The sequence below is a fragment of the Lepisosteus oculatus genome, chromosome 7, assembly GCF_040954835.1.
Source record: "Lepisosteus oculatus isolate fLepOcu1 chromosome 7, fLepOcu1.hap2, whole genome shotgun sequence".
Classification (NCBI taxonomy): domain Eukaryota; kingdom Metazoa; phylum Chordata; class Actinopteri; order Semionotiformes; family Lepisosteidae; genus Lepisosteus; species Lepisosteus oculatus.
This window is the reverse complement of record NC_090702.1, coordinates 22,224,395-22,245,068: the sequence shown is the minus strand read 5'-3', so window position 1 is coordinate 22,245,068 and position 20,674 is coordinate 22,224,395. Positions and strand designations below refer to the sequence as shown.

Genomic DNA, 20,674 nt, shown 5'->3' with positions numbered 1-20,674 from the left:
TATTTGAAAATGTTTTTGAGCACACATTTGATCTTACAGATTCTCTTGCCGATTCTTTTGTGCTAGAAACAGAAAACCTGGCTTTGCGGGGGGTGAAACAGGACAAGACTGGAACATAACTGGCTTTATTGATGTGAATCCCAACTAGTCTATTTCATTTGACCATAATATATGATTATGGCTCAGTGGAGACCAGTTTTGCTTTAAGGGAGAATGAAATACATAAATTGAATGTTACTGGTGGATTCAACAGTGTAAAATCCTTTGGGTCCAAGCTTTACTTTATTATGTTTGTGATCTTAGATTATAGAGTGACTTTAGATGCACACTAAAACAAAGGTATTACCAATATATTACCGAGGATAGAGAAGAAATTACATATACATGTATCACTTATCCCTCATATTTTAAATGAAATAAGTTTATTATGCCATTTATAATTGTACGCTAACCTTGAGACTGAGTGAATCACTAGAGATTTTGAATAATGTTCAATGACTGGTGTTTTACCACACACGCGGTGGCAGATATGAAAATGTCATGCTACTATATTAAAGCATGTGTTTTTTGCTTTGGATTTTATTCTGTAGAATCCCACCTTAATACCAAGTGCTTTCACCGAAAGTCTATGCTGATCTTATAGCCTATATCTTTCTTTACAGTTAAGTTGGAGATTAAATCAAATACCAGGCATAGTGTACAGTACTCACCTATCTCAGTAAGAATGATCTTGATACAATCATCTTTAATGGAGCTGATACAATTATGGTTATTTGACACTGTCAGGATAATCATGTGTCTTTTAATGTCGATTTAAAATTAATTGTAATGCTCTTCAGAAGGTGTAAATTAAATATAATATTTTTTAAGAAAACATAAGTACTCCATTTTCATAAGGAACCATAGGCTTTTACTTAGATGAAATAACAACTTATCACTTGCTGTGAAACTTTTTTTTTAATTGCAAGGACAACATTAATCAAAAAAGGCATAAAATGTCATGAATTGGAATCAAGAAAAAATGATTGCTTATTCTATAAAAGGATACTGCTTAGTTTCTCTCAGGGAAAAAAAGCTAGTTTCCAGGAATGTCCGATGTTTTATTTATGGTTTCTTTATTACTATTTTTCTTCTCTCAGTTGGATCAAATGCTGATTAAGAGCAAGTAACACAACACTTTCAAGATGTGACCCAGGTTTCAATTTTAAACCCTTTACTATTTCCCCTATGTTCATTGTCATGCATTGATCTTTAAAATATTAATGCTATTGATATCCTTACAGAATCCCACCAAATGTCAGAGACATTGTTTACTGCACTGGAGTGTCTCTAATGGATGAGGATGTCTGGGAGTTCATTTGGATGAAATTTCACTCCACAGCTGCCATCTCTGAAAAAAAGGTACTGCTAGAGGCCCTGACTTGCAGTGATAACACATTTTTGCTGAATAGGTAAGTAAACGAGCAGGTCAAATCTGTTTAGACTCTTTGAACTTAAAACCAATTGATTCAGATGTAGTACAATATTCAGACAGGAAATAGAACATAAAATCATTTTATGATTCCTGTTTGTAAGGATAGTTTTCACAATGGTGGCACATGCCAAAACCATTTTCACAACACAGTCCTGTATATTTCTATTTATCTTATTTCTTTTTAATTCACATGACTGCAGAGGGCAATTAATGTAATTTATACTAACAGTGATTGGTAGATAGTGAATATTAATGTTTTGATAATTACCTTTAAAGATAAGGTTGATTTTACACAGTTAATATCAATATACTACTCTATTAACTGTAGTCAGCTCATATTATTATACTGTAGAAAATGCAATGGAAACTGCATGACAAATAACCAGGTTTATTGAACACACTGTCAGAAACTAATTTATCTTGGATTTCCAACTGAATAACAAGGAAACTTATTAAATTATCAAATTTAATAACCACTAAGCAAAAAATAAAACTCAACATTGATTTAATCTTTGCTACAGAATTAATTCCCATTAGAATTTAACATACTGTGAATAAGCTTGTTAAAAATGTTTATTTCTGTGTTGGAAATGGCAATCTATTAAATTCTGAAAAGAAGAAAAGTTCCTTGGATAAATTCAATTTAAAACTTAACTCACCAGTAGGGGAAAGCTACTTTAATGAGGGACTGTTGGCTCTCACTTCTCTAATACGAATGCTTACTGCGTACTGCTATATCCCTGAACAGTCATTCCAGACTAAACCACATAGAAGCGCTCAAACATATTACTAGTGCTTTAATGTAGGAACAGTACTAGAACAGAACATCCTTGAAACTGAACGACTCTGTTGAGGCTGTGTACAATGAACACATCATGTGTCTTTGCTTTAATTTGCCCTTTATTTCCTTTTTGGGTTTCATATCATGATTCACTAGGGACGAGGGTATTAAACCTTGACTTTCTCTCTCTGATATACCTGGCAACTGCACATTTTTTTAAAAAGCACATATCCCCATGGTAAAAACAGACCTCTTATTTGAGATGACATCCTTTTTATGTTATTTAATCAGTCACACCTTTTAGGCAGATGAGCAAGAAAGAGGATGAACCTTGAAGAAATCATCAGTTTCAAGTTAAATATTTGTGAAGAGCCTGCAGGCACGACCTTTTGGAGGTCATTACTCTGTGTGGTTTTTATAAACTAGCAGTATTCATATGCCATAGAGGGAATTTATTTATGAGCTACTCTTCTTTTCAGTCTACAAGGAATGTTTCTTCAGTATGTAACCGATGAGTTAGCTGTAAGTTACTCTCTTCCACACAACCTTTGATGATTTGTACCGACTTATTAAATGTTCCCACTTTTTCTCCTCACTCGGCAGTTGACAATTCCTTTTACTGCTCACCTAAAGCTCTAGTCTAGAACAATATCCCAAAAGAGCCACAGACTCATAGGATGTTTTTAAACCCAACATGAATTATTCTTTCACAAGCTTATTTTTGTGATAGTTTCATCACCTGTTGGTGATGTATATTGGTTTTGGTTTCTTGGTTTTGTAAGTTTGATTTTCTGTAAATATGAAATGTGCCTCAGTGGTTATTTTCAAGACTTTTAAAGACTTCATACATTTCTAAGCACTTTTTTTGCAATCCAGATGTAATAATATTGCTCAAATTTAAGTATAGTCTAATACAGTGTTTTTCAACTTGTGGGCCTTGGCCCTCAAATGATTGTTGCAATCAGGGTCGGTGCTACGGGAGGTGCAATGGGTGCAACTGCACCCAAGCCCAGATCTTAGGGGGCCCGTTGCTAAAGTCATTAAAATGACAGCTTTTTTTAAAAAAAAAGGACCATCCGTAAAAGAAATGAATGAGAGTTCGTAGTCTAGCATATTTTAAAATGAAACACAATGAGTAATTGGCTGCGTGAATGTTTTGCAATTGGTCATTGGCGCGTTAATTCCAGAATATGTAGAACTGGATAACGCATCTTGTTCTTCTGCAAGACTGAGCAACAGACAAGCTTAGCTTATTGTTATTATTACATTTAGCTAAACTATGTTCGTTAGTGTGCAACATGAAAGCGATCCAGAAATGTAAGTCGGGTAGCGAGAAATGCAAAGAACAGAAAAGACAATTAGAAAAGTTTAAACTGAACTTTTTCAATTGCTTACTGTACACTGTTATCAGTGAGACAGAGGAACGTTTTTATTTCTTGAGCGAATTCAGATGTCTTTTTGGCATTTTGTTTGACATAAAAAATACCGGAGATAATTCAATTGAAGCCTGCAACGAACTTGGCTTGTTTTTAGTAGACATGGCGGAGATTTGGCAACTGAATTAAAGTTTTTGTCTCATCTGCTCTCCAATGAAGTTAACACTCCATCTGATGTACTGCAGTATTTGGTCAAAAAAGATGTGAAATTTGCGTTTCCAAACACAGTGATAGCATGTTAAGTGTTTTTAACAATTCCAGTTGCTGTCGCTGGTGCTGAATGCTGGTTGTAATTGTAAAAGAGTCATAAATATATAACATTATATGTAATAGAAATTAAATAATATAAACATTTCATATATACAGGTATTATGACTTAGCGTGCTGCGTGACCGATGTGACCATTTAGCACCATTGTATGTGATGTCACAAGAAAGCTAAATCAAAATGTAGTATAACTGCCTAATTAGTCTTCACATCAAGGATAAGTGGTCTGCGTTTGGTTCTCTTACGAGGAAAAACATAGAGGAAGGCCTATCTACAAGCAAAGAAACCGCTTCAGTGTCTTATAACAATAACCCAAAATCCAAACTAAAGAAGAGAAAATACATGTATAGCAGTGAGAACTTGACTCTGGGCTTTACATGCATGGGAACTGAGAATGTGTCACTGCCACTGTGTGTTGTGTGTCCCGAAGTGTAATCAAAGGAGGCTTTAAAGCCAAACAAAATACATCTCTGAAGCCCAACATCCAGCATTTGGTATCTGTCAAACAGCACCAGTCCTTTCGCTAAGTGAGCCAGAAAGAAGATGTGCGTGTTTACTACCAGGCTAGTTGTAGGCTAATGAGTGACAGTGCATTCATGCGTCCATTGGAAAATCTATGTGTTGAAGATAATGTAATGGATGGGGAGTTAACATCTACGTCTGTTTTATTATTGTTCTGATAGTTATTGTGCATATTTTTTCATAAGTTCATTGGCACAGAAGGCTACCCCGACCCTCTGTAAAAAATTTCAGTTGGTTTTGATTCCACCCGTTCAGTTTTGTTTTTGACAAGGCTTGCGTTAAGTGCATGAGATATAATAAAAAAAGAGCATTTTTCTTATATTTATCTTAATTATTTATTTTTTTGTGAGGTGCTGACTGGACTCCTTCTGTAATCAATAAAAGGTCTTTGTAAAGCCATGTTTGTAGCTTGTATGTGCGTATTTTCTCTGATTACCGGTGTCGATTAGGCTACTTCTGAGGTATAGCGCTAGCTCATTTCAAATGGTGAGGATGGCCTGGCCCTTCTATGGGCCGTGGAGCACTCCTTTATATTTGGAATGACACCTTGAAAGCCAGGGTTTATTTTAATGTACACTTTTCTGTCTTTGCTGTTAAAGGCTACTGTTGTGTAAACTAAATAATATTCGCTACAACTATCATTTGACCTTGTGCTTGTCCAAGTACGTAATTGTAATTTTTCAGTGGCTGGCTTGTCTTCTGTTTTTTAAATTACAGCCTGCACCTTCTCCAGCAGCTGACCAACTTGAAAATTTGAAAGCATTCACCTGCATGATGCAAACTCAGTGATGTTAATGATGCATTTTCGTCATTGCTTCCTAGATTTGATACAACAAACTGGTGGTCTTATATATCTGATCCATATATAGGTGGATTCTGGCATTTATTGATTCATATTAGTAAAGTGGATTTCATACAGCATTTCTACATATAAACAAAAATTAACCCACACCTGATAAAATCAAACAATGTGAGAAACACTAACACACTCAACAGGTATATGTTGTAGAGCCATAAAATTAGAGATAGCAGAGACAAAATATTACAGCTGGTGTTAGTGGCTTGAAATATCTTCTTCTCTATTAAGTATTGATTGCTGTCTTCTCAGCATCCACCACTTTGTTATTATTCATGCAGACCACGTATAACACACAGAGGTTTAACATCTACTCGTAGCATGTGGGTCGTAGATAGTAATAGTGACATAATTGGCAGGAAAGCTTGGGAGTCTGGTTTCTTCTTCTGTGCCCTGAAGGGGTCATTTTCCTCTTTGCATGAATTTTTAAGGGATCTCTACCTCAATGTAGATGCATATGAAGAAAATGAGGAACATTGTTGTGGTCTGTGGTTACTTTTCTTATTGCTCTCATTTCCGTTGCATAATTTAAATTTGCTAACATTTTATTGTGGTTGGAAAACTTTGTTTCGATTCAACAAAACTGTAATTGTATGCCTTTACCTTCCCATTTGTTGTAAAGAAAGATCTGCAAGAATTCATGCAAGAAGGGGCACTTAACTAGATATACAATATACCAGGGGGCTACTAATAATTTCTGTGGGAATACACATAAACCAAAAAATGAGAAAAAAGAGTGAAGAAGTGCTGACATAGTAGTATTCTTAGAAAAAGTTTGAAACCCCAGATATAATTACATTTTTTTAAGAAAGTAATTTTACTCGTGGAGCACCAGATATTGAAACATTGAGTTAATATACTTATTCACACAAGAATACTGTATCTACCATTGGATCATTGGATCATTTTATTAATTCAGTAATCCAATATTTTGTCATTATGGAGACTTTCATGAAGATATAATTCCATTTTAGGTCTTAAATATATAAGAAAACAGTCCAACCTAGAAGGTTCACATAAATTAAACACACTCAACAAGTGCAGTACATTATCTTTATACTATATCATTGTGTTGTAAAACAAGATTTTAGGTTTTATTGGTGCAGTGATCCATTCAGTCGGACTTTGGAAAATTATAAAAGGCTATTTAATGTTGGCAAAGAATAAAAATCTTCACATAGAAGACTGAGAATTATTATAGAAACCTCTACCTATGAGACCTCAACACCAGATTTCTTAATATTTGGTATCTTTGAAACATTATTGTAAAAACCCACAGTAAGAGTACATTGGAATCATGGGGAAGCTTAGAAAGATATTAGAAACTACTATACAAATAAAAGGCAAGGAATAGCACAAAATACAAAAAAACTAAAGAAAGGTATAAAATATTATATACTGTAGTATTTCTGCAATTAACTTTCATTAGTGGATAGTAAATCACTCAAATAAGGACCAAAACTGAACTGTATAATTCTATATAGTGAACTGCTGTAATTCTAAGAGCTCACTCTAAGTTAGCCTGTTGTTTTAAAACTAGTGCTGGTACTAAACATATTCATGCACTGTTTTATTAATCATGTTTTATGACTGCAGATGATATAATTATCTGTTATATTGCTTTCTTGTCTTTTTAAGGCTCCTGAATCTATCTTTGAGCTCTGATCTAGTTCCTGATCAGGATGTCATAGATGTCATTATACATGTAGGTCGAAATCCACATGGAAGGCATTTAGCCTGGAAGTTCTTCCGGGAAAAGTGGAACATTTTAAATTCCAGGTATGATTTTTATTTTTTCTTATATGTAAATGAATTTTATTATAGCTAATTTGGATGAATATATGTTTACAGCAAATAGCTCAATAGAGATACATTTAGGTATTAAACTGATTATAAAGATGAATTTTTATACAATAATCTGTATTAAACCAACTGTAGGTACAGTATAGGCAAAATAGCTATGGCTCTACTTCTTAACTAACCTAAATCATACATGTGATGCACAGCAACGGCCACAAAACAATAACTGTTTTTAGGTTCATCTGTCTTATATGTCGTTTACTGTTAAACTGTATTGTCTTCACAGATATGGTGAGGCCTTGTTTATGAACTCCAAATTAATCAATGGTGTGACTGAGTTTCTAAATACAGAGGCTGAACTTATTGAGGTAAGTTTATTTGGAGAGCTGGCATTTCTAGTCTTCAATTGTCAGTCCCATCTGTCTGAGACCTCAAGAAGAGAGTCATCCTGATGATACAGGAATATTTTTAGCTAAATGAAAAAATAACTTGGTGGTTGATGCAGGATTTTCCAAGTCCAGGTGTCTGTGGCTTTTTGCTTCAAGTGAACTGTTGATAACCTAGCTACCTTTTAAATTAAAATTAATATTCGCATAAGCAGACAGTTTCTACTATTTCTACATTCTTTAAAATTGAGATTTTAATTTAGATAAGGGCTGTCCCATCCTTGTTCTGGAGGTCAGTTATGTCAGGAAGTTTTGTAGGCCTCCTTAAAGCAACAGCCTCTGGAGAGCTAGGAGAAGTGGTTAAACTAGTTCATGTAGGTACAGTAGCTATGGCAGCATGTGTAGGCTACAAAGGAATAAGTAAAGGTTTATTCCACGCTGAAAAGAGAAGAAAAGAAACATTACATTTTGGCCTTGGAGCCTTCTCTGGGTGGTTAAACTGAAGTGATTAATTGGTTATTGTCCAATTCAGCCAATAACAAGTTGAAACTGTATGTTTATCAAGAGTTGAGTTGAAAGGCAAGATCCAAGACCAGGACTGAACATGCCTGAAATAGATGCAAATCCTATAAAATAATTGTAAATTGTAAAAAATAAATTAAGTAAATACAGAACCATTCAATTTAAATTACTCATGATGGCTTTTACCACAAGAGAATAATGTTGGAAAAAAATATCTAATATTACATACAGTAGTGTTTAATAATATTTAATACTTAGGTAGCTGTTCAGTTCAAAATTCGGATTATATTAACAGTAAATAATTAAGAACATTAAATAAATGATTTTATCTGTGACAGTTTATAAAACTATGATTTGGCATTAAAAAAAAGCTGTTGATCAATCTAAGACCAAGATTTACTCAGGATGGCAATGGTGGCCCACATTGTATCTAAGATGTGTTAAAAATATAATATACTGTAAATACACATACTTCTCATACAAAAAAATACCAGGTACAGGTATTCTTACAACCATTTGTCAATTAGCCAGTGCCAGGGAGATACTGCTTTAATGATTATGCTATCAATGTAGAGCTATTGAACAATTAGTACAATGTGATGGCACATAAGATAGTGCTTAAATTGCAATTTAGAGCAAACAAATATAAAGAGCTAAAAGACTTGCTTTTGACCCAGTTTGTAATGCCTTACAGGCTCCAGAGGGTTACATGACCGTAACAGGCTCACACTGAATAATCCCTGTTACACTAGCTTGGAAAGATTGCTGGCAGTTAACTGCCAAATGTTAAATCACCCTTAGGTGCAATCAGGCTGATGTGTGTTTGTGGCTGGCCATCCTATTTCAACTGGACAATATACTGAAGCATTACAGTAATAGAAGCCATGACTTAAACAAAACATTAGATAGATAGGTTGTAAATGCTTTCTTACAAGAGTCTGAAAGACATTTGGTATGTATCAGCCAGTGCATTTAAATCAGGTAGTCCAACGTAAACTATTTACAGTTTGTGAATCATGTTATACAACAAATGATTGACATAATCAATCTCAATATTTATTTAGTTATTTGGTGGTGGTCACTGTAAACTGAAATGTCTGCTTGGCTTCTGCCAGAGGTTTGAGCTTGAATTAGTGTATACAAACATAGACTGACCTGTTGCTGTGTTCATGAGTTACACTTGCCCTTTGTGAATAGTATTGCAATATGTGGAAGCACAAATCTGAAATATACTCTGAAATAACATTGAGTATACTATCAATACCTTCAAGCTAATTTCTGAAGATAACATCTATAGGCTCTTGCTCCATTATCATACTGCTGCTTACATTATTGTAGGACACATTTATATCAGTGGTATCAGTGAGCCTTTTGTGGATTCTGTTACATATTCACATGTTATACCATCACTAAATCATATTCTGTATCATGATTTGTCAGAAATCATTAACCTTTGTCAATAGTGCATGACAATCAGATTAATGTACAAATTGCAGGTATGAATCTCATTGATTCTGAGATATGACTTTTTAGGAGCACCATTTTAGGAGCACCTTAATGATTGTAATTAGAGTTACAGTATAGGTCTTTTTGCTGATTTACTAGAGAGGACGTCATCTCTCAGATGGTTCCTCTCCATTATTGATTGTGTCACTAGGTGACTGTACAGTAAATGGTTAAAAATGTCTTGGTTGCTCACAAATTTTTCCTGTCAGCTTATTGAACAGTTGGTGTAACATTTTGGACACTGGATGGCCCTTGAATGACCTAGCTGCTTCTTGTTGTCACGGTCCAGTCAGTTGTGCTCCCAAACTGCTTGGCCTCTCTCATTCACTGAGCAAAGGCATTGTTGCAGCATGACTACTACCCCACGTCCTTTTTATACCTACAAGATTGTACAAATTCGGAATAATTCCTAACATTTGCAAAGTGCATTTCACACATCTCATGATATGCTCAAACAACCTAAATGGCATTAGCATGACAGAATAATTAAGTACATGCTCCATTTTTAAAATGTTGCTAATTTTTTTCTATAGCTGTAATTCTAAAAAGCACAGTAGTCCTGTTCAAGTTATAAGGGTAAATTATAATTTGCCATTTTATTCCTGTTTCTACACTCTTATCCCTCTTTCTTTAAATTATCCAAAGTTAATAGAAGTTATGTAGTGCCGCAAATGTATATCCTGAGGGGTACCAGTAAGTAAGAATGAGACATGACCACTTGTGCTGTAGGCACTCTGAGGCTGTTTTGGTGTACTATAAAAATGCCATGCCATGCCATCCCACTTATTTACAAATATACTGTTTAAAACGGCAAATAGTATTTGAAAGGAAAATGTCTGAAATGAAAAGGCTATGAAGGCTATGAAGTTACTGCATATTCAATCAGAGCATGACCAAGGTATGAAAAGAGCTTCTTCTGGTTTTACTCCTTGATACAACAGCTTTTTATGTGAATGGTATTCCAAATGCCCAGTACTGTACACACATACACAATCACCAAAACCATGGCTAGAAAATGCATTTATTCCTTTAGCTCTAAATCTTTGTACACATAAAAGCTATGGCTCTGAAATGTTCAATATATGACTGAAATTGTAATTAATATTACACACTCAGTGTCGCAAAAACATATTTTCTTCCAAGGTTCAGATATGATTGATGCGGACAACAAAGGATGCTCTTGGTTAAAATCACTGTGAAATTTGTAACTCAGAAAATGCTTTTACAGTTGTCATAGAAAGGTCTACTTATATCATCTGAGAAACAGTGATTGCTGTGCATTATACAAATATTAAGTTGCTCATTAGCCTTTTTAAAGCCTTTAAGTTTATTTTTCTTGTGTATAAAATAACCATACTCTTGTCATATTATCTATGTTTCCAATATCACTTTTCCCTTAATAATGGCATATTTCATTTAATAACTTTCAATGAATACATTAAGGTGTACTTTAGTTTGGAAAGTACTTAGTTTACATTATCTGTATCATACAGATGTAAAATGATTTTCTAAATACAATCTATGCTGCAATAATAGAGAACATTTTAAAGATATCCTTTTGGAGAAATTCTGGCAAAAATTCAACTCTCTCAAGGAAAGGCTTGCTTTATCACATAAATAATGTAATTAAACCATCTAAATGAATTAAATTAAAAGTTAAAATGGTTCTCTTTTAACAGTATTCTAATTCCCACTTTTCTTTTATCTGATGAATTTCTGTATGGAAGTTTGTGTTTTAAAACCATGTCCTGCTGCTGCACAGGATAAATCTGTGGCAGTGCTGTCATTGATTATCCCAAAAAAGTATACAGTATATGAACCTTGGCAAGAAGATATAAGGAAATGTGCACACACCTTTATATTGCATCTACTACATGTAATTTATTTTGCTACATACAGTGCCTTGCGAAAGTATTCGGCCCCCTTGAACTTTTCAACCTTTTGCCACATTTCAGGCTTCAAACATAAAGATATAAATTTTTTATTTTATGTGAAGAATCACCAACAAGTGGGAGACAATTGTGAAGTGGAACGAAATCTATTGGATTTTTGAAACTTTTTTAACTATTAAAAAAATGAAAAGTGGGGCGTGCAAAATTATTCGGCCCCCTTGCGTTAATACTTTGTAGAGCCACCTTTTGCTGCGATTACAGCTGCAAGTCGCTTGGGGTATGTCTCTATCAGTTTTGCACATCGAGAGACTGAAATTCTTGCCCATTCTTCCTTGCAAAACAGCTCGAGCTCAGTGAGGTTGGATGGAGAGCGTTTGTGAACAGCAGTTTTCAGCTCTTTCCACAGATTCTCGATTGGATTCAGGTCTGGACTTTGACTTGGCCATTCAAACACCTGGATACGTTTATTTGTGAACCATTCCTTTGTAGATTTTGCTGTATGTTTGGGATCATTGTCTTGTTGGAAGATAAATCTCCGTCCCAGTTTCAGGTCTTTTGCAGACTCCAACAGGTTTTCATCCAGAATGGTCCTGTATTTGGCTGCATCCATCTTCCCCTCAATTTTAACCATCTTCCCTGTCCCTGCTGAAGAAAAGCAGGCCCAAACCATGATGCTGCCACCACCATGTTTGACAGTGGGGATGGTGTGTTGAGGGTGATGAGCTGTGTTGCTTTTACGCCAAACATATCGTTTTGCATTGTGGCCAAAAAGTTCGATTTTGGTTTCATCTGACCAGAGCACCTTCTTCCACATGTTTGGGGTGTCTCCCAGGTGGCTTGTGGCAAACTTTAGACGAGACTTTTTATGGATATCTTTGAGAAATGGCTTTCTTCTTGCCACTCTTCCATAAAGGCCAGATGTGTGCAGTGTAAGACTGATTGTTGTCCTATGGACAGACTCTCCCACCTCAGCTGTAGTTCTCTGCAGTTCATCCAGAGTGATCATGGGCCTCTTGGCTGCATCTCTGATCAGTCTTCTCCTTGTCTGAGCTGAAGGTTTAGAGGGACGGCCAGGTCTTGGTAGATTTGCAGTGGTCTGATACTCCTTCCATTTCAAGATGATCGCTTGCACAGTGCTCCTTGGGATGTTTGAAGCTTGGGAAATCTTTTTGTATCCAAATCCGGCTTTAAACTTCTCCACAACAGTATTACGGACCTGCCTGGTGTGTTCCTTGGTCTTCATGATGCTCTCTGCGCTTTCAACAGAACCTTGAGACTATCACAGAGCAGGTGCATTTATACAGAGACTTGATTACACACAGGTGGATTCTATTTATCACCATCAGTCATTTAGGACAACATTGGATCATTCAGAGATCCTCGCTGAACTTCTGGAGTGAGTTTGCTGCACTGAAAGTAAAGGGGCCGAATAATTTTGCACGCCCCACTTTTCATTTTTTTATTAGTTAAAAAAGTTTCAAAAATCCAATAGATTTCGTTCCACTTCACAATTGTGTCCCACTTGCTGGTGATTCTTCACATAAAATAAAAAATTTATATCTTTATGTTTGAAGCCTGAAATGTGGCAAAAGGTTGAAAAGTTCAAGGGGGCCGAATACTTTCGCAAGGCACTGTAGTTGCCTTTCAAGTGTATGTAAGCATGCATAAATGCATATAAAGTCAATGTTCTGTTGATTTTAAATTAAGTTATTGAAGTTACTTTAGTGGATAATTTCTCAGGTAAAGCCCAAAGGGTAACAGATTCTAATTTGTGTTTTTATGAGAAAAAAAACCTCATCTTTTAATGACATACTGTAACACTGCCAGGGATTGGCTGTCGTAGCAGTTATGTTTTAATAGGCAGCTTTCAGGTAACAGACACATCATACCCAGCTGTAAGGTTAAAAAAAGGCGCTCTTTTTTACATTGTGTAATTAAACTTAAAACACAAATCAAACCTTTGCTCCTTTCTGAGCTTTAAATATTTCTCTCTATGCTTTCCATAGATGACAGTAAGCTAAGCGTCTTACTGTCATCAAAATAAATAAAACCAAAACGCTCAAAACCAAGAACTCCAATGGAAACCTTCACTTCCTGGTTTTTAAATGTCTCCCAGCCAATTATCTTATTATCTTCTTAATATTGGACATGACTGAGGGTGGCATGCCATTCCCCACAGCGTTATGATGAGATCTACCATGATGTCTGAACCTACTTTTCTAACAGCAAAGCTGATGATAACAGTGGTGATATTATTAGACCCATGGTGGTTAATTTTTTTATAATCATTTTAATACCACAATACATGTATAAGTGTCAAGCTGCAATAAAATTACCTCGATAATCATGTTTCCTATAAGATAAAAAATGCCCAGATTTGTATAGTGTTTTTAATCTTAAAGAGTTTAACATAAACAGTAGATAGGGAAACACTTCATCCACCACTGAAGTGTGGCACCCACCTGGGTGATATGTGGCAGAAATTTTGTGCTAGTAGGTCTTCAAGTGGAGAGGAAACTTAGAGATTATTTCACTAATCAATTAAAGCCGCTCTGTAGGCCCAGAGTAGATTTGACTACCTTGTAAAATCTTGCCGGAGTAGCAACATATTCTTGAATAATCTGAATAGTGCCATAGGATCTTTAGCAGTCAGAACCTCAGTTTAAAATCTCTCTGGTCCAGAGAGAAGAGTATCACTTATTGTTCCACCAATACCACTTACAGTACATAGCAAACTACTTTTCCTTCGAAGTCGTCCTCCCAGCAATGATGAGCATCAGTTTGCTCCAGCCTACTGTAACAAGGTAAAGTAAGGAGACAGTAACACTGCTGTGAAGTACTGTATGAAGAATATGAAGAATCCCCTCTACCCAAGATAATTTTTTCCCTTACACTCAATGTTTTAATATTGATCTTATAAACACATACACACATATATATATATACTGTATATAAAGTACACTTTTATTAAACAACCTCATCTACGCTTTTTGTGGGATTTAGGGTGTTTTTCTCTGATGTACTGTATAACAACTAGTATTGAAGCGAACATTGTATTTACAAAATTATATTCTTTGATTTTCTTTAAACTTAAGTACAAGTCTTTACAAAGATCAATACAAATCATGAATTGCATGTTGTTCCCTTTTCTGACATTTTACTTAGCTGGGCCTTAGGGGAAAAAAAAGATTATGTTTAGAATTATCTAAATTATATTGACATAAACCTTTAAAAACGTGCACAGAGAATTCTCGTGTAGAATTCTTAATGTCTTCTTCCTGATGGCTGCAAAGGAGAGTGGTTTTTTGCATACTGTAGATGTAAACATTTCCTTCATGATCAGATTAAGTGTAAATTACTGTTGGACTGTATTTGCAAATTAAAATCTTGCATGTAAGTAATGATTTTACATTTATGTTAATGATAATTTATACAAAACTAACCTTTTGACATTTAAATAGGCAGGATCTGTAGGGTTTTCTTTGTGATCTCACATCTGCTTTATAGAAGACTATTTTATTGTTGAACCATTATAATGTGTTTATTTTATTGTTGAATCATTATAATGTGTTTTTTTTTTAGCTGAAGGACTTTATACAGAACAATGGAGGAGGAGCAGCTGCTGCATTCGCACGTGCTGTAGAGATTGTGGAAGCTAATGTGAGATGGCACAGCCTCTTTGAAGAACAGTTTTTCCAATGGCTTAGGAAATCCCCCACCACTTAATCTGTGACAATTATAAATATTTATAGCATGGTATCTCTCTTTGAAACATTTATACTCTAAAAAAACACAAAAAAATGAAGACAGAGAATAATTTGATTTGAATTGCAAATTGTGAACTGTTTATTTTCTTGCAACATGAAAAGAAATTTTTCTGTGGGGAAAAAAAAGAAAAGAGGGCAGTACATTTTCACTGCCTTCACCAGTCATATACATGCAGGGCAAAAGAATGTGATTCCAAGTATTGCATGATCTTATCTACCATCTGTTGAAACACCTTTGAGTATTTTTTTGTGCATGATTGTCCAGACCCTCACAGAAATCCCAGCATGCTCACCTATAACGTTTCCCAGTCCTGTGTATCCCAATCACTACTGTGTAAGATAGGAAAAAGAAAGAAAAGAACAGCAGAAAGGACAATAATATGCAATTGTTATACACACACAACAACTATCATGACAATCAGTGTTCCAATACAGGAAAATACTAATCAATAATGAAAAAGGTTCCATATTCAACTAAATGAGTATAAACATGCTCATACTGAAAAAAAATTCTTAGACAGGCCATGTAAAATAATAATCAGTAAACATGGTGGCAGCACCACCTGAATTAACATCAGCTTCAGAAACTGTTCAATATTGTGTGATGTGTATAAAAATTGCTACCATGCCATCCTGACTGGCAAACAGTACTAATAACATGTGCCAAACGTAACAGAAGAATAGATCATAATTTTAAAGGCCTATCGATTTTGGTGTCCAAGCAGCAAGCAGAAAACATTATAAAAATCAAAGGATACTACACCTTAGAATAGGAACAAGGTGACTTCTAATGGAAATTGTGTCTTTTTCACTCTGTATCCTGACATTATCAGACTACAGATTTATCTCATGTTTGTTCGGGGTTATCCTGGGGTGTGGATAAAAAAAATATACTCTATATATCATAGTGCTGAGGCCACTGTGCAGAATAGCTCATATCTGTTAATCCACTAGCATTCATAGGCAGCCCAACATGAACCAGTCAGCATGGCATAGAACAGCACTTAATGATTTTTGTCCTGCTGAAGGGCATGATCAAATAAGCTGTATCTTGTGAAGATCAATTGTGATTTGCCCTCTTGAAGCTACTATAAGGCTAGATTTGAATGTGATATCCCAGCAGTTGAACCCATTTTGGCTACAAGTGTTCTGAAATAGAAAAAAAACAGTATCAGTCGATATGTGTATTTTAACTGTGTTTGGCTGAAATATTTGAGTGTGTTAATGAAGAAAAAGGGTATCCTTTATTTATATTTTAACATTAATCTGAGTGTTTTTATACCCTGGAATAATAGTCTAGACATCACAAATCCTTTCCATCCTTTTTTTCTCCCATTTATTAAAACTAAGTGTTGACATAGCAGCTTTTTCTAAATAAAGAGATTACTATATCTTCTGTATTTTAAGCAGAAAATATATGGAATTTTAACTCTGATAATAAATTTTTGTACAGTAATGCATCACTGTCTGGCTTTTTGACGTGTAGATGTGGGTTTTTGAAAACAATACTAGCTCTGTGATTAAATTTCCATTTTGTCTTGATAGGCATCTTTTTAATAATATTTAAGTGGATTCAAGTCTAGGAAAAGGGAGAATAGAAGAATAGACAGACAAAGATAAAACAATGGTGATTATTTTACTCTCTGACATAAATCATTTTTTAAAAATCTACCTAAAGATTATGATTTCTAAACTAAATGCATTTAAATACACTCATGATATATTGTCAAAAGTAAAAAATGTCTATGCTGTGAGAATTTAAAAATGACTTGTTTATCTTACCATAGTTGAATTCTGTGTGTTTAACTCACTTTAACTCACGACAGATGGGCGATTTACAGAGCATACCCCTGACATGATCTATAACACTTCTTTTTGTAAATATGCAAGTATTTAGAGTTCTTGGACTTAATTTTATTATACCCTCCATTACAAGTAGGAGGATTCCTACTTATATACATATTTTATCATTATTTATTTTTATATGGCTCACATATAAACTGGGCTTGAATAAGTGGCTCTAGTTTTTATGTCTTAAATAACATTAAAATCATGTGCCACGTCAAAATATGGTTTATATTAGTTGATCTCTCCCTACGTGATGTTTACATACTTGTAAACCTAAATTGTTAAACACGTATGAAACTGGAATATTCTGAGATAAATGAATGAAAAATCGACTAGGAAAGTCTTAAAGGCAATTCAAAAATTTCCTTATATTATGAATACTGAAAAACCCAAAGGTTCAAGTTTATGAGTCAAGGTAAGTATTCTTGTATTTTCAAGATACAAATACTGTATACAATTTCCAAACATCTGTTACTTTAGCTGGTATGCAATGATGAGACCAAGTCGCAAAATTAAATCTTTAGATTTTTTCAGTGACACCGCCATCAAGACAAAAACATCGCTGAACCTTTGCTTCCACCCAATGTCCTTTCTTTTCCAAAAGTCACCAAAGAAAATTGTATTTGGAGGGATTACTCCATGACTTGAAACTTTTCCAGACCCACTCATCATTTCATCCTGCCAACCACCTAAACAATGCAGCCTTCTTATACACCAAATAGGTTGGGTAGCACCAGAAGCTGATGCATTTCCTGCAAATGTACTGCATCTCCGATCAGAACACATATAGTATAGATCCTCTCTCTGTGTAGTGATTAGAAAGTTCATCATATCTGTCTACAATCCCATGTATTACATCTCTTGCAGAAAGTGCTCTGAGATGTACAGTATATTAGCAAAACAGAAAGGATGATCAACCATTGCAGTGAACAGAGCACAGTGTTGGAGCACAGTGGATCAAAGATCATACTTAGCTCCACATTTTATTTCTTCCACTCATGACTAAATTAATGCTTGTGCATCCTTTTAGAGGGTGTCCAGAAATCTTTTCTACACTGTGCAAAGAGTTATGGAAAGAATCTGCAGTCTAAATTCATGGTCAAAGTAATTTTGCCAGAGATTTTAATGGTTCTGTAACATAGCAGAATGAGGTAACAGGATCTTTAAAATAGACAGATCTAGGTAAAACACACAAATACAGCCAGAAGGCAAAAAGAAACCAGTGCCTTTTGTTTTGAAAAATTAAAAACATATTCTCCCTCTGAGCTTTAACTGCACTTCTCCAGTCCCACTCTGGGCAATCTCTTTCTGAGACTCTTAAAAAAATAACTTTGTTGGCTTGAAACCAACCTATTATTTTCCTCCAAACGGTCATGTGATTGACAACAGCAGGTCATTTGCCCAACTGCAATTTGACCAATAGTCTTCCAGAATCTGGTCAGTTGACTGGGAGCAGCAGCTCATTGACTTGAAACTTCCTGGGGAATGTGCTCTTAGAGGAGTTATAACTATTTTTGCATTTAACTAGATGGAGAGATTGAAGTTTTTTGTCAGGTATGTCTGACAAATAATGTGACTTAATCATATGTATTCAGTTGTGGAGTTTATTTTAAGGCAACAATTTATCTGTTATACAGTATTTCACAAGCTAAAAATATTCCACAGTAGGTATACAGTACTGCATGTCATTTGTACTGTACACACTGAAAAGAAAATATTTAACATATCAAATCAACAGAGTGGAGCCACTAGAAAACAAGCACAGAAAGCACAAAAGGAGACAGAACTTTCAGCAAATCACTTTAAACTTAACCACTAATTAAACAATACAGTAATAGTTCTTGTAATCAAATTAAATGATGGAAAAGAAAATCAAATTCCATTTATGTAGTATCCCAAAACATTAAACACTCAAAGTTCAGTAGCGGTACAACTGTCAAAATTAAAACACAAATGTTTGTGCATATCTTCTGAAAATGATTTCAGTAATTTTGCTGATTGTAAACTATGATTACAAATAAAAAACATTTATTGTGTCGAAAATGCAAAGAAAACATACAATATCTCTGATATACCTCAAGTACAGTAGGTAGCTGCATCAGCATGTGTAGGCTGCAAAGGTAAAAGGTAAAAGTAAAAGTTTATTCCATGCTTAAAAGAGAAGAAAAAATACACAACACTGTCAGACACCCAAAGAAAGTACGTTTATTTTCTTCTCTTTTCAACATGTATTAAACCTTTACTTGTTCCAATATCTCTAATATACTGTATCACTTTATCAAAACATCCTGTAAATGACTGTATTCCTGTATTACAATTATCTAACTGTTACCATTATTCATGATATCCTGAGATATCCTGGAACAAAAAGTGGTTGATTCCATGCTGAAAAAGAAAAAGGGAAAATAGCAGAATCTCAAAATGTTCTTTGGTGTGGAAAGAAGTTAGGGGTATGGCAGAAAACAGAGAGAGACAGGTGGAGTGGGAAAAGCCACAAAAGGGCAAAAAATGGGTTGAAAATTACACACAAAAGTGGTTAAAATTTAGTTTCAGGGATGCAGTCTGTAGCAAATGGAAGAAAGGTATCCATTTGTGAAATAAACGGATTTCATAAGAGATTAATCAATTGCTGAGTGCTGGAGGAATGTGTGTGTCACAGATGTCAGAAGGGCATTCTGTGGAACGACAAGGAGAGCAGTAGAAACCCTATGAGAAGGAGCAAAAGGGGCAACACGGAGGTTAGCCCAGGCTCAGGGGGTAGACGATGTCGGTAAAGAAACCTATGCCCTCAGGCAGCAGACAAGGCAACCTGGTACTAGGCGGGTCTCACGACATCCGTACCCTCAATGCTGAGCCAGGAGCAGAGCAGACACAGGAAGTAAATAGGCTACACAACAATAATAATCACAGGAAAGACACGAATAATCACAGGGAACAAGGAACGGGACAGATTTAGAGTGCCCTCTAGGTGTACAGGGTGTGACAGTGTGAGCACATTCAAAGGGGTTTGGACCCTGATATCTTTTTTGCATAGGGGTTTTTGAATCGTTCTCAAACAGAGAGGTCAGTGTGATCATGATTGAGGGAGGCAACATATGGGAGAATCCCTCTCTACCTCTTCATCCTGTCCTTTTATTGACGAACACACCCAAAAAAGGCTCCATACCCCAAAATTGAACTTTTTATTAGTCTTCCTGGGTTGTACACTGACACAGCTCCTACAATCAATAACATACAAAACATTTAAAGTATGAGATATTTAATCTAGAGTGGGATAAACAAAATAAATCTGTTAATTGAACAATGGCTTCGTGTAATGCAATGACAGAAGCAAGAAAAAAGTGACAGAATGACGATAGTAGAATAGTATAGGACGAGTATTATTCTCAGATATTCAGAGATATTCACGGTTAACAAATCTGAGCGTAATCAGTGAATAGAATATTACAAGGTTTAGAAAGATGTGTAAAATAGAATCTAAGCAAATAGAGCTTATAGGAAAATATATGCATTTTGTGTAAAATTCTCAACTTAATGATAAAAAAAAATGTTGTTAAACAAAAAGGTACAGGTTTTCCTCATTTCCTCATTAATATATACAGTACTTTGGGCATTCA

General features: G+C 35.1%; 1 protein-coding gene across 2 annotated transcripts in view; it reads left to right on the top strand.

Moving 5' to 3' along the window:
- The window catches only part of LOC102694815 (thyrotropin-releasing hormone-degrading ectoenzyme), a 226,703-nt gene extending 210,034 nt beyond the window's left edge, over window positions 1-16,669 (top strand). For both annotated transcript variants that reach the window (XM_069192282.1, XM_069192281.1), the window contains 4 exons: window positions 1,284-1,451; window positions 6,975-7,115; window positions 7,423-7,504; window positions 15,025-16,669. In XM_069192282.1, coding sequence (XP_069048383.1) covers window positions 1,284-1,451; window positions 6,975-7,115; window positions 7,423-7,504; window positions 15,025-15,168 — 535 coding nt within the window. In that variant the 3' untranslated portion in view covers window positions 15,169-16,669. The remainder of the gene's footprint in view (window positions 1-1,283; window positions 1,452-6,974; window positions 7,116-7,422; window positions 7,505-15,024) is intronic.
- Window positions 16,670-20,674: the final 4,005 nt, after the last annotated feature.